At 36.0% G+C, this 22361-nt stretch overlaps 2 protein-coding genes across 2 annotated transcripts; one reads left to right on the top strand and one right to left on the bottom strand.

The window, feature by feature from the left end:
• Positions 1-3868: 3868 nt before the first annotated feature.
• LOC121981624 (transcriptional corepressor SEUSS-like) lies at positions 3869-15639 on the top strand. Its single transcript, XM_042534229.1, has 10 exons — positions 3869-4683; positions 4769-5877; positions 6063-6182; positions 6364-6412; positions 6544-6758; positions 6862-6930; positions 7015-7112; positions 12997-13090; positions 13926-13995; positions 14281-15639. Exons 2-10 carry the CDS (start codon positions 4840-4842, stop codon positions 15177-15179), a joined length of 2652 nt encoding a protein of 883 aa, XP_042390163.1. The 5' UTR covers positions 3869-4683; positions 4769-4839; the 3' UTR covers positions 15180-15639.
• Positions 15640-16257: 618 nt separating this feature from the next.
• Positions 16258-21633, bottom strand: LOC121981625 (transmembrane 9 superfamily member 1). Its single transcript, XM_042534230.1, has 12 exons — positions 21399-21633; positions 20022-20214; positions 19836-19940; positions 19657-19674; positions 19468-19556; positions 19212-19364; positions 18768-18902; positions 18531-18697; positions 17691-17785; positions 17144-17517; positions 16686-16959; positions 16258-16603 (listed from the first exon to the last, which is right to left on the bottom strand). Exons 1-12 carry the CDS (start codon positions 21492-21494, stop codon positions 16536-16538), a joined length of 1767 nt encoding a protein of 588 aa, XP_042390164.1. The 5' UTR covers positions 21495-21633; the 3' UTR covers positions 16258-16535.
• Between the last annotated feature and the right edge of the window lie 728 nt (positions 21634-22361).

Raw genomic sequence — 22361 nt, forward strand, 5'->3', positions numbered from 1 at the left:
ATGATGAAAATTTCATCCCAGTTTTTTGTTTTCGATCATCATCAACTTGGAGAATGTATAGCTGAGTATCACATTGATTTTCTTCCATTAATGTAGAATGCCTAATTCAAATAATTAAGCAATAGCAAAGGGGGAGTACAAACAGTATATCAGTTACTGGACAGATATAAGTCGAGCTTAAATGCTATTTGAAAGTTTCTAGTGATTTTCTTGCTTCAGATGTATTAGCCAAGATAACACTGTATTTGCCTATTTTTTTTAAAAAAAAATAAAAACCTAGCACCAACGTGCTGATGATATTTGAAAATCAGCACCAACGTTATTTGCCTATTTTTTTAAAAAAAATAAAAACAAAAACCTAGCACCAACATGCTGATGGTATTTGAAAATCAACACCAACGTTGGTGCTGATTTTCAAAGAACAATAACACGTTGGTGTTGGTATTAAAAGAACAGTAGCACATTGGTGCTAATATTGAAATAATAGTAGCAACTTGGTGATGGTATTGAAAGAATAACACCATGTTTGTGCTAGTATTGAAAGAACAACACCACATTGGTGCTGGTATTGAAAGAATAGCGCTACGTTGGTACTGGTATTGAAAAAATAGTGACACGTAGTTAATTTCCTTTCAAAAACCACCACTAACATACTGTTGTTCTTTCAATAGCAACACCAACGTACTATTGTTCGATTTTAAAAGAAACTCATCACAAAGCCACCATATTGGTGCTGGTTTTAAGAGAAAATTAACACACCATTGATTGACGCCGCTTTCAAAATCAGTATTTTTAAGATAACCAGCACACGGGTGGTGCTGATCTTTCAAATTAACACATTCCAGCTCTTGATAAACTCTCGTGGAATGCGTTATTAAGAAGCATGAGTAGAAAAAAGAGAGGAGGAAAATGAACAGTACATGTTAGACAAAAATACTAACTAACTCCACGCGAGTTGATTGCTAAAGAAGATAGCCTAGGTCTAGGGTATGACGTAGGGAAAGAGAGGAGCAGGATAAGAGGGAAAGAGAATTTAGGGCTTTAATTTTGAAAACCCGTGACGGGAACGAAGGGAAGGGAAGAGAGTAAATATACCAACATGTTTTGAAGGCATTGAGAAAATATTGAATTTTTATCTATGTCAATTCGTCATGTTAACTGTCATCTACAATCGTCCAAATATATATATATATATATATATATATATATATAATATAAAATAAAATATGGTTGACATCAACATTATAAATTCAAAATTTTAATTTCTGATTGAAAATCTCCACTCATCTACCACTTATTTTTTTTAAAATAAAATTGATAACTAAAATAAGAAAATATTAATAAAATGAAAAGCTCCTATCTGACATGAGTCAGAATATTTTCTTTCATATATATCTTCTTATAGAAAGATATATATATATTTCCATCAATTCATTTTCAATTTCCAAAATGCAATATAATTGTGTGTTTTTAATTTTTTTTTGGTGAATAATTAAGTTTTGATTGCCCAACAAAGAAATAAATGTCGTTGTCCCTTTTAGTTTGACGGTCACCTCAGAGATAACTCTAACGCCGTCAACAGTTTGTTGACGGCGAAAAGGATAAGCGAATTTAAATGAGAAAAACACTTTGCCAATTTATCCGCTAATTTATTTAAATTCTGAGTTCACCCTTTTAAAAGATGCATGACGAAATTTTAAAATGCTTTTTTATCCTCAGCCTTCAATTATCCTCTATAGCTTATAATAATTTTAGGCAGAATTGGTATATCATGTAAAATACTTGAGTTGATATGTCTTATAATTTTCTAAGCTCCAAAGAACATAATACAATAATTTAGGAAGTATCTAGATCAATGTAAAAATAACCATGTAAATTTAGTTTAGGGACGGTTTTAGTTTTAGAAAGTAAAGAGTGATAATTGAAAACGAAATTTAGGAATAAATATTCTTTTAATATTTTCACAATATAGAACATACTTTTAACGTGGTTGGAAAAAAATAGCCAACGGTTTTATGATTTTAACTAAACCACAATTACTTGCGTCAAAATTCTCTAAACTTTGGGGGGGGGGGGGGCAAAATGATATTTATCGAATAAAAACATTCCTTTCCGCACATACACATAACATCATCCGCATCCACACCATCCATGATACATACAATGGCATGTGATGGATACGGAATGATGAGCTGGAGGCCTACGAGGGCAGTCTCGTCATTTGATGCGATTTGATAGCGGTACCAGAGGACGAATAGGAAGGCGGCTCGTCGTGCGAGGAAAGCAGTAGGGGGCATTTCGGGAACACAAAATATTCGATGAAATTCCCTAAATAACCCCGGGCGCCGTAAGTTGTTTTGGAATTATTATCTCTTAGAAATATCACCAAAATCCAAATTTTTGCTCGAAGATTTCCGTGGAAGCATATGGTGGAGCCCGCGGGTCCCATCAGAGCGAGTCGTAAGATGGGTGAGGAGGGGTCTCCAAAACCTTCTGTAGCATCTTAAATCGCTTTTACGAGTTATTTTCCCTATTAATCCCATGATTAAGTTTGTGGGGTTTCAGATTATCGTGACCATTAGAATATTAACATATTCACAAATTATTTTGCTTTATAGGTCACTGCGAATGATTGCCAATAATTAAGAATACGAAATATATATCATTTCATTATTTTACATCGCCGTCGCTGCCGGTGAAGTTAAGGGCCGATGACCACCATTCTTGTAGTCGCAGGGGACGACAAGGGCAACTGGACAGGGCACTGGACACCACGATCAAGCGCAAGTAATACTCACCGTTTCTGATCCGCAGAGAAAAGTACTGTCCGCATAATTTGACAAAATCTTCAATCTTAATCAAAGAGTTAGAGAGGTTAATTACCCCATGGACGCATGGATACATTATAGTTCTAATGTAATGATTAGGGAACGAATCTCGTAAAAACTTACTATCTCAAATTTATTTTATCATGCACCTCCTCTATCTATATATATCTGAATTTACTTTCTTTTATACTCGTAAAATTATATTTTTAAGATAGATAGTTAGCTAAATGATATTGTCTGAAGTTAAATTTTAATTAGTAATTTATATATCTTCTATACATTATTCAACTATTCAATGTTAATAATTATTTATAATTTATTTTTTTTCATGTTGTCTTAAAGATGAGTTAGTAAAGTACTCGGAATAAGTGAATCATCATTTTATCATTGTAAAATTAGCTTTAGGGGCACTGAAGTGACATATTCACCCATTAGAGAGATAGAAATTCAAATTTTTAATAAAATATTATTCAATATCTTAAAATTTAAAACAGATTAAACTGATTAGATTAAAATTTATTTGCATTATATTCATATAAATTGATCGGTTAATTCGATAATTAATCTAATTAATTATTTTAAAAGGATGGCTCACCGTTTAATTTAAGTGGAAGCAATTTAGTTCTTAAATGGCTATATCGGATGTCACATGGCCCTAAACATAGCTTTTAATGATAGATATTAATGTAAACATCACCTTTAACGGCATTAAGAATTGAATTTGAAATTTTCAGTGTGTAAAATAGTAGTTTTGGAATCATAGAGGTGGGTATGTGGGGTTTTGATAAATTTTGATGCGTAAATTGAATATTTATTGTACGACAGTCCTCGTCATAGTAGATCGTGCACGCGTTCGTATTCCAAATCTATGCGACCGTATTCCTCACCGTCGAAGCTTTCCGAAACGATCCCATCGAATTAGCTCGTAGACGGCAGACGGCGGTTCCCCTGCCGCATACGGCAAATATGCGTGGCTACTTATCATGCATGGGTTGGTTGGAGGATGATGGGCATGGACATGCGCATAACATGGCATGTCATTTAACATGACGGGAAGCAGCAGCAGCTGTTGACTAACAACACATGGTGAGGAAGGGAAGAAGCAAGAAGATAAAAGAAGAGAGCGAAAATGGTGGCGAGGGAGGATTAATCGAATCCAAGAGATCTCTGACGTCCGCTGGAACACGAGCAGATCCTTCCCTTCTCTCTCCGTTCCTCTCAATTGAAATCGAACGGAGCGTTTATAATTGCATTTAAGACAAACCCTAAAGTCTAGAAGTAGACGCAAGACGAGCTGGGAAAGGTGGAGACTTTTCCTTCAATCTTGTTTGGTAAGGGATTCGGAACTCTGTAACTTTGTCTCGATTCCTCGCACGATATCCTCGTTGTTTCTCGCTCTTCCTTTCCCTCTTCGGATCATTGCAAAAGTCGGCTGCTTTGGTTCACTGGGTGGATGCGTCACTTTCTGGACTGGCGTTGCGATGTCTTCGCTGTCGGAGTCGGTATTACGCTTCGACTTCAGGTTGCAGCGGGCGAAGTGGGAAAGATTAGCGTGAGGGAAGCTGCAGTGGAAGAAAGATAAGATATTTTAGTCTCTTCGGTGGTCCTTGGTTTTCGTCCTTGAAGAAAGATCTAGCCTTTTTTTTCCATGTTGGTTCGATTTTTTTTAGCATTTGGATAACAACTGGTTTCTCTTCCCCTTGGGGTTGCTATTTCTGGCTTGGATAGCGAGGAAAGATTTGGTGGATTTTAGATTAGATTTCTTTGTTAAAGATTCGCTTGCTCAAGAGTTTGTTGAATGGACTTCATTAGTAAGGGGAACTGAAGTCATTTGCTTGGGTTTCTCCCAATGCCGGTAACCTCTCTTCTTGCCGTATGTTTAAGAAAGTATCCTTTCCGACTCTTTCATTTCTTACTGATCTGAAGTGTGAAATCTGTAGAATCGTCTCGATCTGAGCATCATTTCAAGGCGACAATTTTATATCAGCTGCTAGTTGTGGCGTCTTAAGCCATGGTGCCATCAGGGTCTTCAAATTCCATCGGTGGGCCTCAGTCAGTTAGCCCGTCCCTTCTCCGGTCAAATTCTGGCTTGCTGGGAGGATCCCAGTCTGGTTCAATCCCATCACAGCCTCCTTTCTCATCTCTGGCCTCCCCTCACACCCAGTTAAACAGTAACAGTTTGCTTGGCAATATAACAAATATCCCACCTCTTAGCAATTCATTCGGGAATGGAGGACCTATTGGTGGTCTTTCTTCGTCATCAATGAGTCTCCAGCAGCGTGGGGGATTTGGTTCTGTTGATACAGTTGGCTCTGCTGAGCCTAGTCCTATGTCATTCACATCTTCGTCAGGTCAAGTACAGGGACAACAACAATGTTTCCAGAACCCTTCAAACAACCAACTTGGTGCAAATCAACTGCAGACTAAAATGGATACGATGCAGAATTTCCAGCAGCAGATCTCTCTTCCTCAGAATCAGCAGCAGTTTCTTCGGGGAGGATTGAGTAATGTGGGTCACGTGGTACCTGTTAAGATGGAGCCAGAGATGGGGACTGTTAAGTTGGAGCCCCAAATGGAACCTAACAATCAGATTAGGCCTTCACAACAATTACAGTCATTATGTGGCATTGGTGCAGTAAAAACGGAGTCACAACAATTACAATCCCTGAGAAGCTTAGGCACTGTTAAAATAGAAAATCAACATTCAGATACATCGATGTTTCTGCAGCAGCAGCAGCAGCAGCAGCATCAACAGCAGATTTTACAGCTGTCAAGGCAGAACTCTCAGGTTGCTGCTGCGGCTGCAGCTGCACAAATGAATTACTTGCAACAACAAAGGATTTTGCAGTTGCAGCAGCAGCAACAGCGGCAGCAACAGCAGCAACAACAGATTGTTAAGAACCTCCCTCAGCAGCGAAGCCAATTGCAACAGCAACTTCTCCAGCAGAATCTTCCAATTAGAACTGCAATGAAATCAACAATGTATGAGCCAGGGATGTGTGCTCGAAGACTAACCCAGTACATGTACCATCAGCAGCACCGACCACACGTAAGCTTAAATTTCTGATTGCCAATGGCCTTTGTTAACTTCCTTACTCAATATGTTACCCTGACTTTCTTGTTCCTTTTTTGCCCCTCACATGACCAGTGCTCGGAGTGTGCTTACTCCTTGCTAAACAACCTAAAATTTAGAACCTTGTATCAACATGTTTTATACTCTACACTGTAATGCAGGACAACAACATTGAGTTTTGGAGAAAATTTATAGCCGAGTACTTTGCTCCTGATGCGAAGAAGCGGTGGTGTGTCTCTCTTTATGGAACTGGTCGTCAAACTACTGGTGTTTTTCCACAGGTAATTAAGCCTGCATTCACATGTGTAATTTCTTCTTTTACTAGCTGACTTCTGTTTTGTATAAGTTCACTAATAGTTTTCAGTTTAATAATTGATCATCTGAATTTTCTTGTGTGAAGATCTACAGTTTATTAATCATTTTGTCATTCCTTAACCAAGCTATATTGTCCGAATTCTGTAGGATGTGTGGCATTGTGAGATCTGCAACCATAAGCCAGGACGTGGTTTTGGTAAGTTAGATGTAAATTTTGAATGTTTAATTGGATTTTGATGCAGGCTATTCTTGATGTCATAGTAATGGATTCTTGAATTTCTAGTTTGAGGCTTGTGCTTATTACTTTAAATTGTATTTGATTTGCAGAAACTACTGTTGAGGTTTTACCAAGGCTCTTCCAAATCAAATATGCTAGCGGCACCATAGAGGAACTTCTGTATGTTGATATGCCCCGTGAGTATCAGAATGCTTCAGGCCAAATTGTATTGGATTATGCCAAGGCAATTCAGGAAAGTGTCTTTGAACAACTAAGAGTAGTGCGTGATGGACAACTACGAATAGTTTTTAATCCTGATTTAAAGGTAAATATTTGCAAAAGTTTGTATTATAGTATTATTTGTTCAACTAAACACTTCAAAAAAAGCTATGGATGATCATACTTTTTTGTTTATATTATTTCATTAGATATCTTCATGGGAGTTCTGCGCCAGACATCACGAGGAGCTCATTCCTCGAAGGGTTATTGTTCCTCAGGTATGGAGGTTACCAACTTACAATTTGTCTTTGCACGCTTTATAACTTGTTGTCCAAGTTACATTTTTGCATCTTGCTGGACAGGTTAGCCAACTTGGTACTGTGGTGCAAAGGTATCAGGCTGCAACTCAAAATGCATCATCAGGCCTATCGACACAGGATGTACAAAACACTTGCAATTCGTATGTTCATTCTCATGTTTCATACTTAAATATCTTGCCTTTGTTTTTAATTTAGTAAACTATCTGGATGCTGCCTATTCTCACTTTCATTATCCTAGTAAAACAATGGACTTTTTGCTTCTTGTCTTTGACATATGTTAGATATGGTTATGTTTTCAGAACAACTTATGTTGCACATGTAATTTTTAATATTTTATCGATGTTACCTGCTATTTTATACTGGGTTCTATATTTGCAGTTTACACAACTCTAGCAACATTGATGATTAAATGGCAAATATTTTATGTAGAAATTTTAGGATTAGTTAGTTGAATGACCCTCACATTGAGCGGATAACAAACAGGTTAAATAGAAGTGAAAACCATAACATACCTATTACATCCTAAATTTCAAACATATATTTCTAAAAACTCAAGGTATAGAAAAAAGAACAACTGTGGCCTAGATCAAGTGGTGACAACATATACTCACATCTGCTACTCAAAGTCTCAAACTATCCTGCAGGAGAATGTTGAGTCTGTGATACAGCCATCCTATGGAGTCGACTTCTCCAATCAGTGTGCACTATTGAGTACACAGTCAAATGTAAAATATGAATTTTGCTAAGATAATTGTACAAAGCGACATTAGTTTCTTAGTCGCTAAATCTAGATTCAAATATGCTAACTGCAAGGAAGATTTCGCTCTAATTCTATCCAACTATTCTAAGTTTTACCAACTAAGAACCTAGAGAAGAGCGGTGTTCTGCATAAGATTTACATCCTAGATTATAAAATGAAATGGTCTTCTTACTCATAGCTATTATTATTCCAAAATTGTGTAAGACGGAATAAAAAATGGAATTAATTATTTATTTTGCTTCTGTTTTTCATAAGAACATCTAAATAAACTTATCCCTTTCTGAACCTTAGTTTGGTTGATTGAAGCAACAAAAGAATTCCAAACACAAGCCAGTAGGAAAGATCAGTGAAGCAACAAAAGGATTAGAAGCATTCCATCTGGTTTTTTGTGCAATTTTTTTATTTAGAATCACGTAGATATAGAAGAGCCAAATATTTAGCCCTATTTTACTCTTAATTAGCTTTTATAAAACCCAAACCGGACTGACCTGTCGACTGGTTAAACTGGAAAACCTCATTGTTGTATATGATCATGCAGGCATTGGTCTTCTCATTTTGGCACCCTTCAAAGGGAAACCTTATCATTCACTGCAAGTTTTCGCTCTTGTTCCACACTTATAACCCTCTATTTTTTGTGTCGACAAACAGTTACGGTACTGGAACTGGAAGAAGCAAGATAAAATATGCACTACTTCCATGGGGAAAATAACATGATCATTTGCCCTACATCAAGAATACCCTCTTTACTATCCTCTCTTTAGCATTTGTGCTTTCTAATGATGTCGCCCTATCAGTTTGCACCTTTCCCATCTCCCTATCTACAATTGCCATCAATGCTTGTCATAACAAAGCATCAGGAGCCCAAGGGGTGAAGAGTGGGATGGAGGGATCAAAACTTGAGTTGTTGTGGTGGAAAGAGCTGTAGAAATCGGTTGTAGAGATGGAGAAGCAGTGCTTGTTGATATGGATGAATTCACAGGATAAGGATGTTGGATGGCAATGGGAGGGGACGAGAGGGAACCGGGTTTAGGAGAATGAGAAAGTGAGTGTGGGTAGCCATTGGAGGCAGTGGCGAGGAGGGCGGCTAATGGAGGTAGTTGGGATAAAGTGATGAGGGGAAGGGAGCAACAGGGAGGGCGGGGTGTGAAAGGTGTCAAACAATGGAAATTTGATGGCTGTGGTGGAGGAGAAAAGGAAGAACATGGGAGCACGCTGCCCACAGGGAGAGCATGGACGGAAACAACTGTGGTGACTTTCAAACAAGTGCTAAGTTCAATTTATGGATCTTTTCATCTTTGCAATCGTCTAGCAATTGTGATGATACTTTTGAAAGTTTCTTGATCCTTACATTGTGGCACTTTATTACATCATCTGGAAGTTGCCCTTTTTTGTAATATACCCTAGAAAAATAATAAGTTTACGTGCTAATGCCTATAATTAAGGGGAGAGATTGTCCTCTTAATTAAAAATCTGATTTATTAAAAGGATTTTATCTCGATTCACTGTGATATCTTACTATTTTCTGCATGATAATTTATTTTCTCCATGTTCATTTCTATTATTGACATAGTTTTCAAATTTGGTAAATTCCGATCTGGATTGGGTGAGTTGTATCTGTATCGGCAGAATCTGATGTTTTGACATCAAACAGAATATGAATGGAACAGTTTGGAGAAGCTTGGAACAAGATAAAACTTAGGTGAATTGGGTAAACAATGATTCAATTTTCAGAAGATACAGATGATTTTTGTTGATTATGGTTGGTTCTTTGGATGGGAAATTGAGAATAAATTGAAGGAACAAGTGGAGATATGAATTGCTTGTTTTGCTGCTCTTTCAGCGATCTCTGTGGAGAAGTTGAATGCTACTGCTGGAGATCTACAAGAATTGCAGTCGAGAGAGATGAAAGGGATATCTTGATTGTAATCGAGAGAGATGAAAGGGATATCTTGATTGCAAAAATGATATGTATTAGGACACATATCTAGGCTGCGATAAAAAGGAAAAGCAGCTTAAAGCTCTAAAGTAGTGCAGTAATATAGTAGACAGATATATCTTGATTTTGTACTAAGGTAATAAGACAAAGGGAATATTATTTTTCAAAAAATGTTGTTGCAGCACCATAATTGGCACATGAAGTAAATAATTAATACCATATATATAGAATGTTCAAATGGGCTAAAACATTCACTTGTATTTGCAATACTTATTAAATACTATCCCTCAACAATACTTCTTAAATAATGCAAGCTATTATTAAGCATTTAAGTAGTGCCATCAAGATTATTAGTCTAGTACACTATTGTGTGGTAATATGATAGACATGGTGCAAGCTCATTGGTATTATTCAATAAGGATGTTATTAATACTATAATATTGTAGCAATAATTGAATTTTAAACACAATATTTTATTTGTATTACACTATTTATTATTGTATATACTATTAAATTCAATAGTGTTGATAGTGGTTATTACTCCAGTGCATTATTATAAATATCAATCTGGATGAAGATTATACAATGATTATTCAAACTTTATATATTTTCTATTTCTAGTTACATGTTATGGTTATACAATAATAACGTATAAATATCTAGCTTTATAATTTTTCATTATTACATTCCAAATATATTTTCTTCTTACTTCTCTTTTTCATTTTGAATTTAGGATTTTCAATTCTGAGCTTGGAAATCCTACCAATCCGAATAAACTATGTTAAGATTTTTGGTTCATCCAATCCTAAACCAATTCTACGAACCACTTTATAAAATAAGCCTTTAGTCAAATGTTGTTACCGTTGAGTCATTAAAATACATACATCCTAGCCACAATACTCTTCTTGGGAAAGTTACCAATTGTATGATCATGATTTGTATGATATGATACATAATAATTTAAGTGTGAAACAATGAGGTCCTTGCATATGAATAAAAAATGATAAGAATCTTAAACATTCAGTTTGATTCAATATAATTCCATATGAATCTTATTTTATATGGTTCTAAAAGTAAAGAAAACTCACTGAAGTCACATCTAAACAAGTAAAAAAAAAAACTGTGATCCATTAAGAAATAAATTAATCCTAATTATGGTGTATGGAGACAAAGTCACCAAGAGGCAAAATGGATTCTACACCTAATAATAACTTGGACGAACAAAAGAACAAGTCTTATCACATCAATGTACGAAGTGACCAGGAGGGATAACTTAGAGGTTGTCATAGCAAAGTCAAGTCTTCAATTTGACATAGTTATTTCGGTGAAAAGCATTTAACAACATTTTTTTTATTTCTTAGTTCATTCCAATCTTAATGAACAATAATGCGAACATTGTCACTAATGAAAGATATGTACCTATAAATTCTTGTTTGGGATCAATATTAACTTCATAGCATAATATTATGCTATTAAATGGTGGATTCTTATTTTACATATTTTTGGATATCAAAACGTAGAATTCTTTTATTAAATTTTGTATCTGATTCACAACTCAACATGATTTACAATTGATCGAAAATCCACCAAATGATTCTTAGCATTCTCATTCAGTGCCTGATCCTTGTTTGAGGGAGGAAAGCTCAAGGTTAATCTCTCAAATGTGGCTTCTCTTCACCTCATCTATGTCTTGGTATTGCTTGCTCTTTCGTATTCAACATCCCCTTGTGGTCGCATCTACTTTGCGATGTTGTTGTCCACTAATCAGTGCTGACATTGCAATATCCTCACTCCCTAGTGCTTCTATCCTCCTTCTGAAACCCTGTCCAGAGCGTTCCCTTGTTACCCTTGTGATTGTGATCACCCAAATCTTCTCCTGCATCTTAGCAATTTATGCTCTACCTTGTCAATTTGTTCCAACATCTCAGAAGTCCATTTTGAGGCTTGATCTCTCACTGAGCTTTGACATCATCTCCGACATCCACCCTCACACTTCTCAACATCGCTGCAGTGATTCACTTCATCATTTTCAACCTGTCCATCAACTTCACAGTCTGGTCACAGCTGGCTTCATTCAGATCTCGACTGGGATTCACCCTGACCTTTTTCTTTCTGTCTCAACTGAAATATTGACCGCTATTCTGCTATTACATTACATGTTATTAAATGCTTGTGTTTGCATCTCTACATTATAGTTCATGTTACATCAATTAGCTAGCAGTAGTGGGCCTCTTGTTATTATGTTGTCTATGCAAATCAACAGTTGGGACAGGTAGATGACTTATATGTCACTGTGTTAATCTGAATTCTCTGCTTTGGTTAATGGTCATATACAAGTCGTCATTTTTGTTGAACTTGTAGATCATGTTTTGGTTCAAATGGGCAACTGGACCTTGCATTGAAGGCCATGTAACATTTATTTTCTTTTGAAGATTAGGCAGTACTTTAAATTAGGCTCTATATTTAGACAACTGTGGGACAATCTGTAGCAAACATTTCCATTTACTGATACCTTGACATATGATTATTTTTTTAGTTACTCATCCTTCCATATGTACGTTTATTTGTTGTCCTCATTCGTTTTAGGTATTATATATTATCTGATTAAAAACATATCTTCGAAAGTTTGTTGTCTCTTCACATTCCCTTTTATTATTCTTGATATCACGGATATCATAATCTTTGACCAGTAATAATAGAATCATTTTGGTAAAATGCTCAAGTGACATTTCAACTTGATTATTATATCTTATCCAACTTGTATTTGCTTCTTGTAATTTTATAAGGTAACTGTCAGAAGTAAACAAAGATATGGATATACATTTAAAGTAAGACTCCCTTAAAATGCATGCTAAAGTGGAATTCATTTGGTTATGTATGCTGCATTTCTTGCTTCATTTCTTATTTTTTGTTGAGCTAGCATTAAATAACTATTTTCTTTTCCTGATTTTGGTGACGGAGAAACTTATGGAAGCTGGAGTTTCTGTCACTATGTGATGCTCAATAACATTTTAATGCACCATGTATGAATTTATGGAATTCACATTCTACTGTAAACTATTGATTTCAGAGGATATGCACGTTAATGCAGTGCTAGTTTCAATAAGAAAGAAATTCTTTCTGTGTCTATGCTTTCTTTCTGCTGTGTATATTTCAACCTCATTGTTTTTAAGTTCCACATCTCAACATTGTACAGGTTAAAAAGTTTGCATGGATATCTTCTTGATGTTTCATGTTAAAATCGGCATGTGGCTCTGTACATGCATGGGTGTTTTTGGTTTGGTACATATCTCTAATTCTTATATAATGGAATATGACATTGTGGTAGGTTTGTGGCATCTGCTCGTCAAATAGCCAAAGCTCTGGAAGTACCATTGGTGAATGATTTAGGATATACAAAAAGATATGTTCGGTGTCTTCAGGTAAATTGTTTGCACTTTTTAATTATTTGAAAAAAAAAATCTTAGCGATACTCTTATTAAATTCTTTTGTACTGCTTTGGTGTGCTATTCCAAAAGTTTTCTTATTAAATTCTCTTGTGCTGAGTTTGGTTATCTTCGCCTGTTCTGGTATATGACTTTGGTCCTTAATCGTTCTTTGGTTAAGAAATATCTCAAGCAGTTCTTGGTGCTTTCTTTTTGAAGATTCAATAGAAAGCTGTGGCTTTTATTTTCTATCAAGTCGATGGTCCACACATTGGTTCACACTTTTGTTATATTATTTACTAACACAATGAATGATTAAATTGTAATGAATCTCACTAGTGATTTTTATAGTTTGAACAATTGAAAGTCATTTCATCTTTTGAACATGATGAAGGAAAATTGATAATAATGTGTGAGGTGAAGGAGATTATGAAGAGTAGTTAAGTGTTAAAAGCATTCAAGTACCACGATATAATTGGAAAATTATAGTTGGTGGTTGGAATATACAAATGGACAAATGTAAATGGACTTATGCCACTTTATAATTCGCTATTCATTCTACACCGAAGATCCTATTTGGCAGCAAAATGATAAGCCATCTTATGATTTTGCTAGGCATTTTTCTTATTTTCTAGTTTGATTGTATTGCTTATATCTTTAGTATAGGAACATAAATATTGTTCGCAATTGAACTGTTTGAGTCTGTCAGGCATTATAGCTTATATTGTTTGTTTCTTTGTTTATCTTTTCCTAGTTTAATTGCATGTTCAAGGAGTACAGGAATATTAACTCGTAGTCGTGTCACTGATTCTTTTACTTCTGACAATGTTAGATATCTGAAGTGGTTAACAGCATGAAGGATTTGATTGATTTTAGCAAAGAAACTGGAGCTGGACCTATGGGTAAACTCTTTGTTGTTCTTATTCTTCAATGTTTGCCCTACAATAATTTACTAAACAATGTTCAACTGTTAGAATAGTGGCTTATTATTTTTGTTCTTTCATAGTACGATATATACAACTGTTGTTAAGTTAGACGTGACAATAGTTTAAATTCATTTGGCCGATCTCAAATAGTTTAGAAATTGTAAGTTCAAGATAACATTGTTTCTCGAAAGTAGCTTTTATGATACCTTAGTTATGCTGACAGTGTGCCAGCTAACTCAATTTGTTATTTCTGTTCGCCAGATAGCCTGATTACCTTCCCTCGAAGAACTTCATCAGGGCTACAAACTCTGCAGCCCCAACAATCCGAGCAACCACAAATCATGACTCCGAACTCAAACCATAATGATCCGACCTCAATTCATTCCTCAAGCATGCCAATTTCCACTATCAGTAACGACCATGTCGGTATGAGTAACTCGCTTAACACTTCGTCTACGTCAGCATCGGCTGCCACAGTTATCGGTGCCCTCCAAAATCCTATGAATGCCGGCCAAGAAAATCAGATGAATACTCTGAACAGCACGCACGCTGGAAATAGTATTCAGATTCCTTCTACCTCAGTACCTCCATCTCAGCCCAATGCTTCCACTTTTCCTTCTACGAAACATGCATGTAGCAACAACCCCATGCCGACATCACAAATTGCTCTTCGCCTGAATTCCAATTCCCCTGCAAGTTTGCCTACATTGCAACAGCCAGCAGTGAAACTGCACGACAATGATCCAAATGATTCACAGAGCTCTGTCCAGCAGATTTTACAGGAGCTGATGATGTCTTCACAGCTAAATGGTGTCAATTCATTGGAGAACGATGTGAAACCGATCAACGGGATGATGTCTAACATGAATGGGGCAAATTGCTTGTTTGGAAATGTGATGCCCAACGACTCAGCTATTAACAGCACTGAAAGTTTTACAAGTATGTGTGGGACTGGTCTACCTGCTGCAGCAAGCGGGATGCGAGCAACAATGACAAATAATGCCCTGGTTATGAATGGGAGGATGGGAACGAATCACCTCCTGCAGGATCCAACGACTATGAACTGTCAACCGCAGGACATTAATAACCGACTATTGGACAGGTTTGGAGCTATTAACAACTTCAATAATTTTCAATTCGATTGGAAGCCTTCTCCGTAGCAGGTGTCGAAAGATTGAGCCGAGTTCTCAAGCAGAAGATGAATAGTCAAGTTGGGTCTCACCGTCACCATAGATAGCGAGAGCAATACCTGTCTATCCGACCCTAGAGCCTCTCAACTAATTTCACCTAAAGATAACCTCAATTTCTAGTCCTTGTTTCATTTACATGCTTTCTAACTTCACTAGTAATGCTGCTTTTCTGCATATTATGCTTTCAAGAACATCTAGTTTGCCGATCAGATACTGGGTGGATGCGTGGAGGGCAACCCTGGTACCATGTGTTGCCATTTCTCGATCTTAAAAAGTGCGAATCGGGATGGCTTTCAAGTGTTGAGTGGTTTTCTTTTACCCTCTTCTCAAGGATTTGTATAAACACCTACAGTGCTACTGCTGCAATGTGGAAAACTGAAATATGCAAAGATTCACTGAAATCCACAGGGAATGAACAGTCTTATCGATACGATTCATGTGTTGTTCGCCTTGGGATTATTCTTGCGCATTCTGTTGAGACGCTTCACCTTTCCTCTGGCAAAACAATTGGACATTTTCTTGATCACAAGTGGTCTCTTTTTTATAACCCTGGAAGAACTTCAATTTTGCACTCATTTTAAAAGTTATTGACTAGCATTATTATTAGCGATGATCTGAGGAGCGTTAAATTATCAATTGATAGAGTGAATTTGCTCTAAATTTACATGATAAGATATGAACATAAATTATCGTGTTAAACTATCAGTGGAATTGAGGCTCACTTTCTTCGTCTTCAGTTCGTCTTTGACTTCAACCAATTCGAGCGGCATAAAAAAACAAACAATGAGCGCTCAATGGCCAACATCCCTACCAGAGATGAATCATGATGACAGATGGTGAATTATACAGGATGTAGATTTATGCCCTATCAATCCCGAGATTTGACCCATCAATCTCTATTCACTTACCACCTTTAAATTTATCAGACAATCACTGGCACAGGGTACTTTAGCTCCAATTGATAGTATTTCATTGAACCATAAACTTGATCGAAGTTTACTTGTAATATAACAAAAGATAAAAACTTGTGAGCAGTGATGAGTACATATGTAGTTTAAATGTTGTAGAAACACGCGTTTATGATTGTTCAGCTACATGAAAGGCTAATTTTTGACTAAACTAAAAGTACAACCATGGCAATGTAACTAATACAATTTGAAAAATGATACATTCATTCATCTAGATCAAAATAGAAACGAAACTAAAGTAAAAGAAAGTCAAAAGAAGATGGCACATCCCTCCATACATTTTCAGAAAGCATCATCATTTCTTACCAAAAAATTGTAGACCATCATATGACACCATTCATTCTCCTTGTACCCAATGCTAGTCACATTTAATGTTTCTGTAAATCCTTCTCACAAATAAAGTAGATCCAAGATATCCAACAGCGCCTGAGTGATCAAACAGAAGTGATGAAAACAGCATAAAAGTGCATTTTAGAAGCCACAAATGTCAGATGATTTGATTACTCACCACAAAGTATTCCTAAACCCAAACAAAACATCAATGTGTACCCGAAGTAGAAGCTAGTCTGGAAAAACCCTGACATCTTTGTCTTCACGTGGTAGTAGTATATAGAGTAGAGATACACATAGACAGAAGTTGAAGCGGCAGAGAAGAATGAAGTCCACTGCCAGTGATAGTTCTCAGCGTTTAACAAGAAATATGTGCCAACTATGGTCACACAAATAGTGACGATTAAGAGGATCAGGAACACCAGTAGCATGAAGCCATACACATAATACACCTGCAAAAGAAAGGAGTAAAATCACATATACTGTATCTTTGTCTCTACATATGCCAATTTGAGGCTAGAAAATTATAGGCACCTCAGAACTTTTAGATTAGATACAAAGCATATATGCTGGAAGAGAAACAGAAAACACCACGATAGTCGACATAGTGAATGCTGCAAAAGATATGTAAGTTACCTTGTAATTCCAGAAGGAGGTGAACACAAAATACATCTCAATGAAAATGCTGCCGAATGGAAGCAATCCTCCCATCAATGAGACAACCGAAGGTGTAAGATACCATTTCTTCTCAGGGATAGGACGAGGAATGGTCTTAACACGGCATGGATTGTTTGGTGAACCGCTCCAGTTCCTACCCACAACAGTGCCTAGAAGTGCAAGGGGAAATGAGATGAAAGCCCATAATACAAAGACAACCACCATTGTCCCAAATGGAATAGCTGCTAATGATCCATAAAATATAGCAATTGTGTTTAGTAAGAACCCAATCCCGAAGCACAAAAATGGAAACAATGATGCTGTCACAATCATTGCCTTTATCCAACTTTTACCTGCCAACAAAACCAGGAAAAAAAACTTCAGACTCATGTTAAAACCTTGCAAAGGAGAAATTTTCTTTCTGAAAGATTCTTCATGTGCATGCTTGTGTTCCAAGTGTGGGTTTGCACATGCTCAATTTTTTTCCTAGATCTGCAATGCAACAGCCATGTGAAAGGAACCATACCGCCATTACGTGAGTAAAGTCCACCACTAACATAGCCTGAAATGAAAGAGGTGAGTGCATAGCAGACGATGAAAGTTGTAATGATAGATCCTCGCCTGGTCAAAATAAATGGTTAAGAGAAGAACTTGGATCCAGATAGAAAATCATGATGATAGAATGCATCTTCTGACAAAATATGATTGTTAACACCAATAACCACAAATACATATCAACCAAGAAATTGGTATGCTATATCCACAAGGACCAATATTGCTATTACATCTGTTTTCAACATGCAAGTGGCAGCACTGACAAAAAGAAAGAATGCATTTTTCAGTATTGTTGGAGACTTGGAGTCTGAATCATGTTTCAGTATTACTAATGGTATCACGTGTTCCTTTTTTTTTGCATATGTATTTTTTCTATAATTAATTAGTAATAGAAATTAAAAATGAAATTAACAATTTCCAGCACCAGATCTCATATATAAATAAAAATGGGATACAATCCTCAGTATCATATATATAGATGTAACTAAACAACCTCAAGTTTTGCCCATATAGATTAAAATGCCTCACAGTTAAGCATCTAAAAGTTGATAAATGATATGAGAAAATTGCATAGTGAGTCTGGATCTGCCAAATATCAGCTTCTCCAAGGCAGAAGAACAGTGGCCTTGCCGCCATTGGCCTTTGGTTTCAGGATCTATCTTTGATTAAATGTACTACAGTGGTATTGACTATGGATGTAAACAATCTGTCTGATTCTGTAAATGCAGTTCTCTAGCGATATAAATATAGAAAAATAATAAGTAATGAAGTTCAACTCACTAAGCAATTTGAATAATAAGTGCAGACATACCCAATGTATAAGGTTCCAACAATTGCCAACAATATCACCAAAAGAATAAGTGTTGTCAATTGGGCACCTGTACCAACAAGGGCAGAAAGAAGTACCAAGCTGTGAGGAGGTCGAAAGACATCCCCATGAACAAGTTTCCATCCTGATTCTTCACTCACATCTCTCTCCTAAAAACAATTGAAATGTATACGAATTTGAAAAGAAATATTAAAAAAGGTAATGTCAGTAAGTTATTACCAGAGTCTCAAGATCATCATCTTCACGAGCATATTTGGCATAATCATTTCTGAGAGTTCTCATTAATATCATAGAAACCAGTCCAGTAAGGAAAATAACCATCATGAAAGAATTGAAGATAGAAAACCAGTGAATCTGCAAATGGAGTAGCAATCACAATGACTAAAACTTTGTAGAAAATTCCATCAATAATTGTCTCCAACAAAAAACACCAAAAGTTAATGCGATGAATATGGTCTAGTATGTTGTGATATATAATATTAACAGCATTTACTAGCTATGTTCCAGTTTTAACACAGGCAATCAGCATTGCACTATGCACTGGTATAGCACCATTTCAATTTCAAAACCACAGATCATCATGACAAAAATAATTTTTACGTAGTTGCAAAATCAGTATTGAAGTTTCAGGATGAGGAAAAAGGTAAATCGAAATTGCATTACCTGGTGCTCAAAGAAAGGGTAATCCAAGTAGACTTCAAAACGACGGGCAAATGTCACATTGGTGGGCTCCCATTTTACTGAATATGTCATATCCAGTTTTTTTCCCACTTCCAATAGTTTAAGATTTCCTTGAGTAAGATTGACGTGAATGATCTGCAAAAAAGAGGTACATAGAAGAAACTTGTATTCATAACAAATTTGACAAAAAAAAGTCTTCCAAGGCATGGAGTTCATATAGCACCAACAAACTACGAACCTGATCCTTGTTATGTTGGATGGCAATACTTTTATGTGTGAAAATGTAATGTTTATCTTTGTTATTCTTGTCGGTCTCTCCAACAAAGCCTGCATAAAAGTAGAAAAACTATATACTGATAACACAACTACACAAGTATAAACAGACTATCTGAAGCATACAATACATGTGAACAGGGAACGAGCATACCCCACATAGGCAGGTCGTCTACATCATGTCCAGGAACAATGAAGAAAAAAGAAATTAAATGGAGATAAGTACCAGAAAATAAATGATCACATAGACAAAAAGAAACAAAAACAAAACTGTTCACAGTACAGTTGTAGAATCAGATATAAAGGGACAAAGAAATGATTGCATTAACTAACCTATGAATAACTCAAACCAATATGAGTTCTCTATGGCATCAGTAAATTGCTTCACTTTTGTGGCATCAAGTTCAATCGTGCAAATGGATCCCTTTTCAACATTTTCTGGCATATCAATTTTTAGAAAATGATCAATCAAGGACTAGCAAAGCAATGGGACATATACTAGTAAAGAAAGCTGAATACTTCTAAACTTTATCTGGATTTGGCTGTCAATCAGTTCATTTCCACCTAGGACTTCTCCTAGTCCACCCCACTTATGTGCAGGGTTCTCAGATGGCTGACAGAATGGAAGGCTGTAATAGTTGTACGTCTCTTGAGGGTTATTGTAAGGACCTACTTTATTTACCCAGAGTGTGACCAGATCTTCAGCTTGATACTGCATGTGAATTGATAACAATTTGAAAACTTAGCATAAAAGACATGCTACGGAAAGATATAGCAATCAGAAATTATTCAATTCAGGCTGTTTTGCAGTGTTACTATTTATTCAGTTCAGTATTGCATGTGAATTAATAACAACGTGAAAACTAAGGCAACTATCGAAATATTGTGGTGGCATCAATATTAGTCCCACAACCATTTGAGGTGGCTACATGGATCTTATTCCATTAATGACCTCTATGAAAAAAAGGTAGATCTGCTACCTTAACAACCCCCTAGTGCCGGCCCCATAGATATGGAAGGAGGTAAATGCAATACAAGGGTTAGGTTCATAGTGGGATAAATCTCAGGTCATCAGTTCCTGAGAATTGACTCCTAATCATTACGCTAGAGATGTCATGAGCCCACCGTCTGAGCTACGCCCTGGGGCAAATGACCTCTATGAAAGGATATAGAGCTGGTGCATAGCCACATTGTTTAAATTAGAAAATCAAACTAAGTTAAGTTTTTGGTAACATTTAAATACCATACATCAACACAAACATCCAAATCAAAGGTACAATAGCAATAAATAGAAAAAATAAAATAAAAGCCAGCACGCAACCATTATCTGTCACAACTAGTGATTAAATATCACATGCACTCCATATTGTACACCAAAGGCTTTCTATTCCAAATATACTCACCTCACTGTGTGCCTCCATACAGATGGATCCTAGTTTTGTTAGAGGTTAAGTTGTCTGACAAGTTAAAACTTGTAAAAATTTATATATATATATATATATATATATATATATATATATATTCAAACTATTGTTTGTGAGACATGGAAAAATCGTCCAAATTACATTCGGATATCGAACTCTCAACTTGATTATGACGTCGAAGAACTCCTCCAGCTCAGCCGTATGACCTAGGTAAAAGAAGCCAACCAGAAAATTCCAAACACAACGTTTCTTTTTTTGTTATGCCAAGAAAAAAAAAACCAATTTTGATGCGAATCTATGACCAAACAAATAGTTCATACAGAGAAATTCAGCCTAGATCTGCACAAAAACCAAGAGACGAAAGGCTACAGTAGCTAACCATATCATCTTATTTGCGAACGCAAGTGTTCAACGAGATCCCGGTTACCCGAACACTGAAATCGTCAAAGAAGAAATGGGATCGGAAGCACACCTTGTGGTCCGACTCGGAGGCGAAAGCGGATGATAAAAGGAGAGGGAGGAGGCACGCGACGAAGAAGAAAGGGGGAGATCGGGCGCCGGGATGCATGGCCGCGGCTAGATCTGGGAGCGGAGCACGGCGGCAGCCGGATTGCGCGAAGCTTGTTGGATCGAGTCCCTTTCTCGGATGCACCAGAAGAATCGTGTCCTCAAGTACGGCACCGAATGAGGCTCCGATTTGGTTAAATTGGGCTAAATTGCAAATATGTATGCAAGAAAATTTTCATATTCCCTCTATTTTTTTTAATAAGATAAATAAATAAAATTATATATATATATATATATATATATATATATATATATATATATATATATATATATATATAATTTCTCTCAATACATGATAATATTAAAATTTTAAATTATAATTATAATTATTTAATATCAATTAAATAAGTCATAAATTAATATGATGAAATTTAAAATTAATAAGTTTAACTTGAGGAGTTAATTGTCATGAATAAAATAGTATGAATATTACATGTATAATTTTTAATTTATTGAGAGGTCAAATTAAAAATAATATAAACCCATCAATAAAATCATCTGAATATTAAAAAAAACTGTAAATTGAATATCATATCCCAAAATTAAATAAAGTTTAGGGTTTTACATTAAGATTTCTCAACTCATTTTTCGTATTGAACAGTCTATTTTAAATTCATAAGAAATTATTCTGTTTTGTTTGTCCTTCCATCCGCTTGTTCATAGTTGAAAATGTAAAAATTCAATTTTGGGATAGTGCTGTCCGAATAGGATATAAATTGGCCAAATCGACTGTCAATTTCTGGCAGCATAAGGTGCCCATGTACAAGCGACCATGATGGGATGGATGGCTGCCAGAAACTGCAATAGAAGGGTTTGAAAAAATTGAAATTTTTTGAACTTGCAGATGACTTAAAAAAAAAAAAAATCA

The sequence above is a fragment of the Zingiber officinale genome, chromosome 5A (assembly GCF_018446385.1).
Source record: "Zingiber officinale cultivar Zhangliang chromosome 5A, Zo_v1.1, whole genome shotgun sequence".
Classification (NCBI taxonomy): domain Eukaryota; kingdom Viridiplantae; phylum Streptophyta; class Magnoliopsida; order Zingiberales; family Zingiberaceae; genus Zingiber; species Zingiber officinale.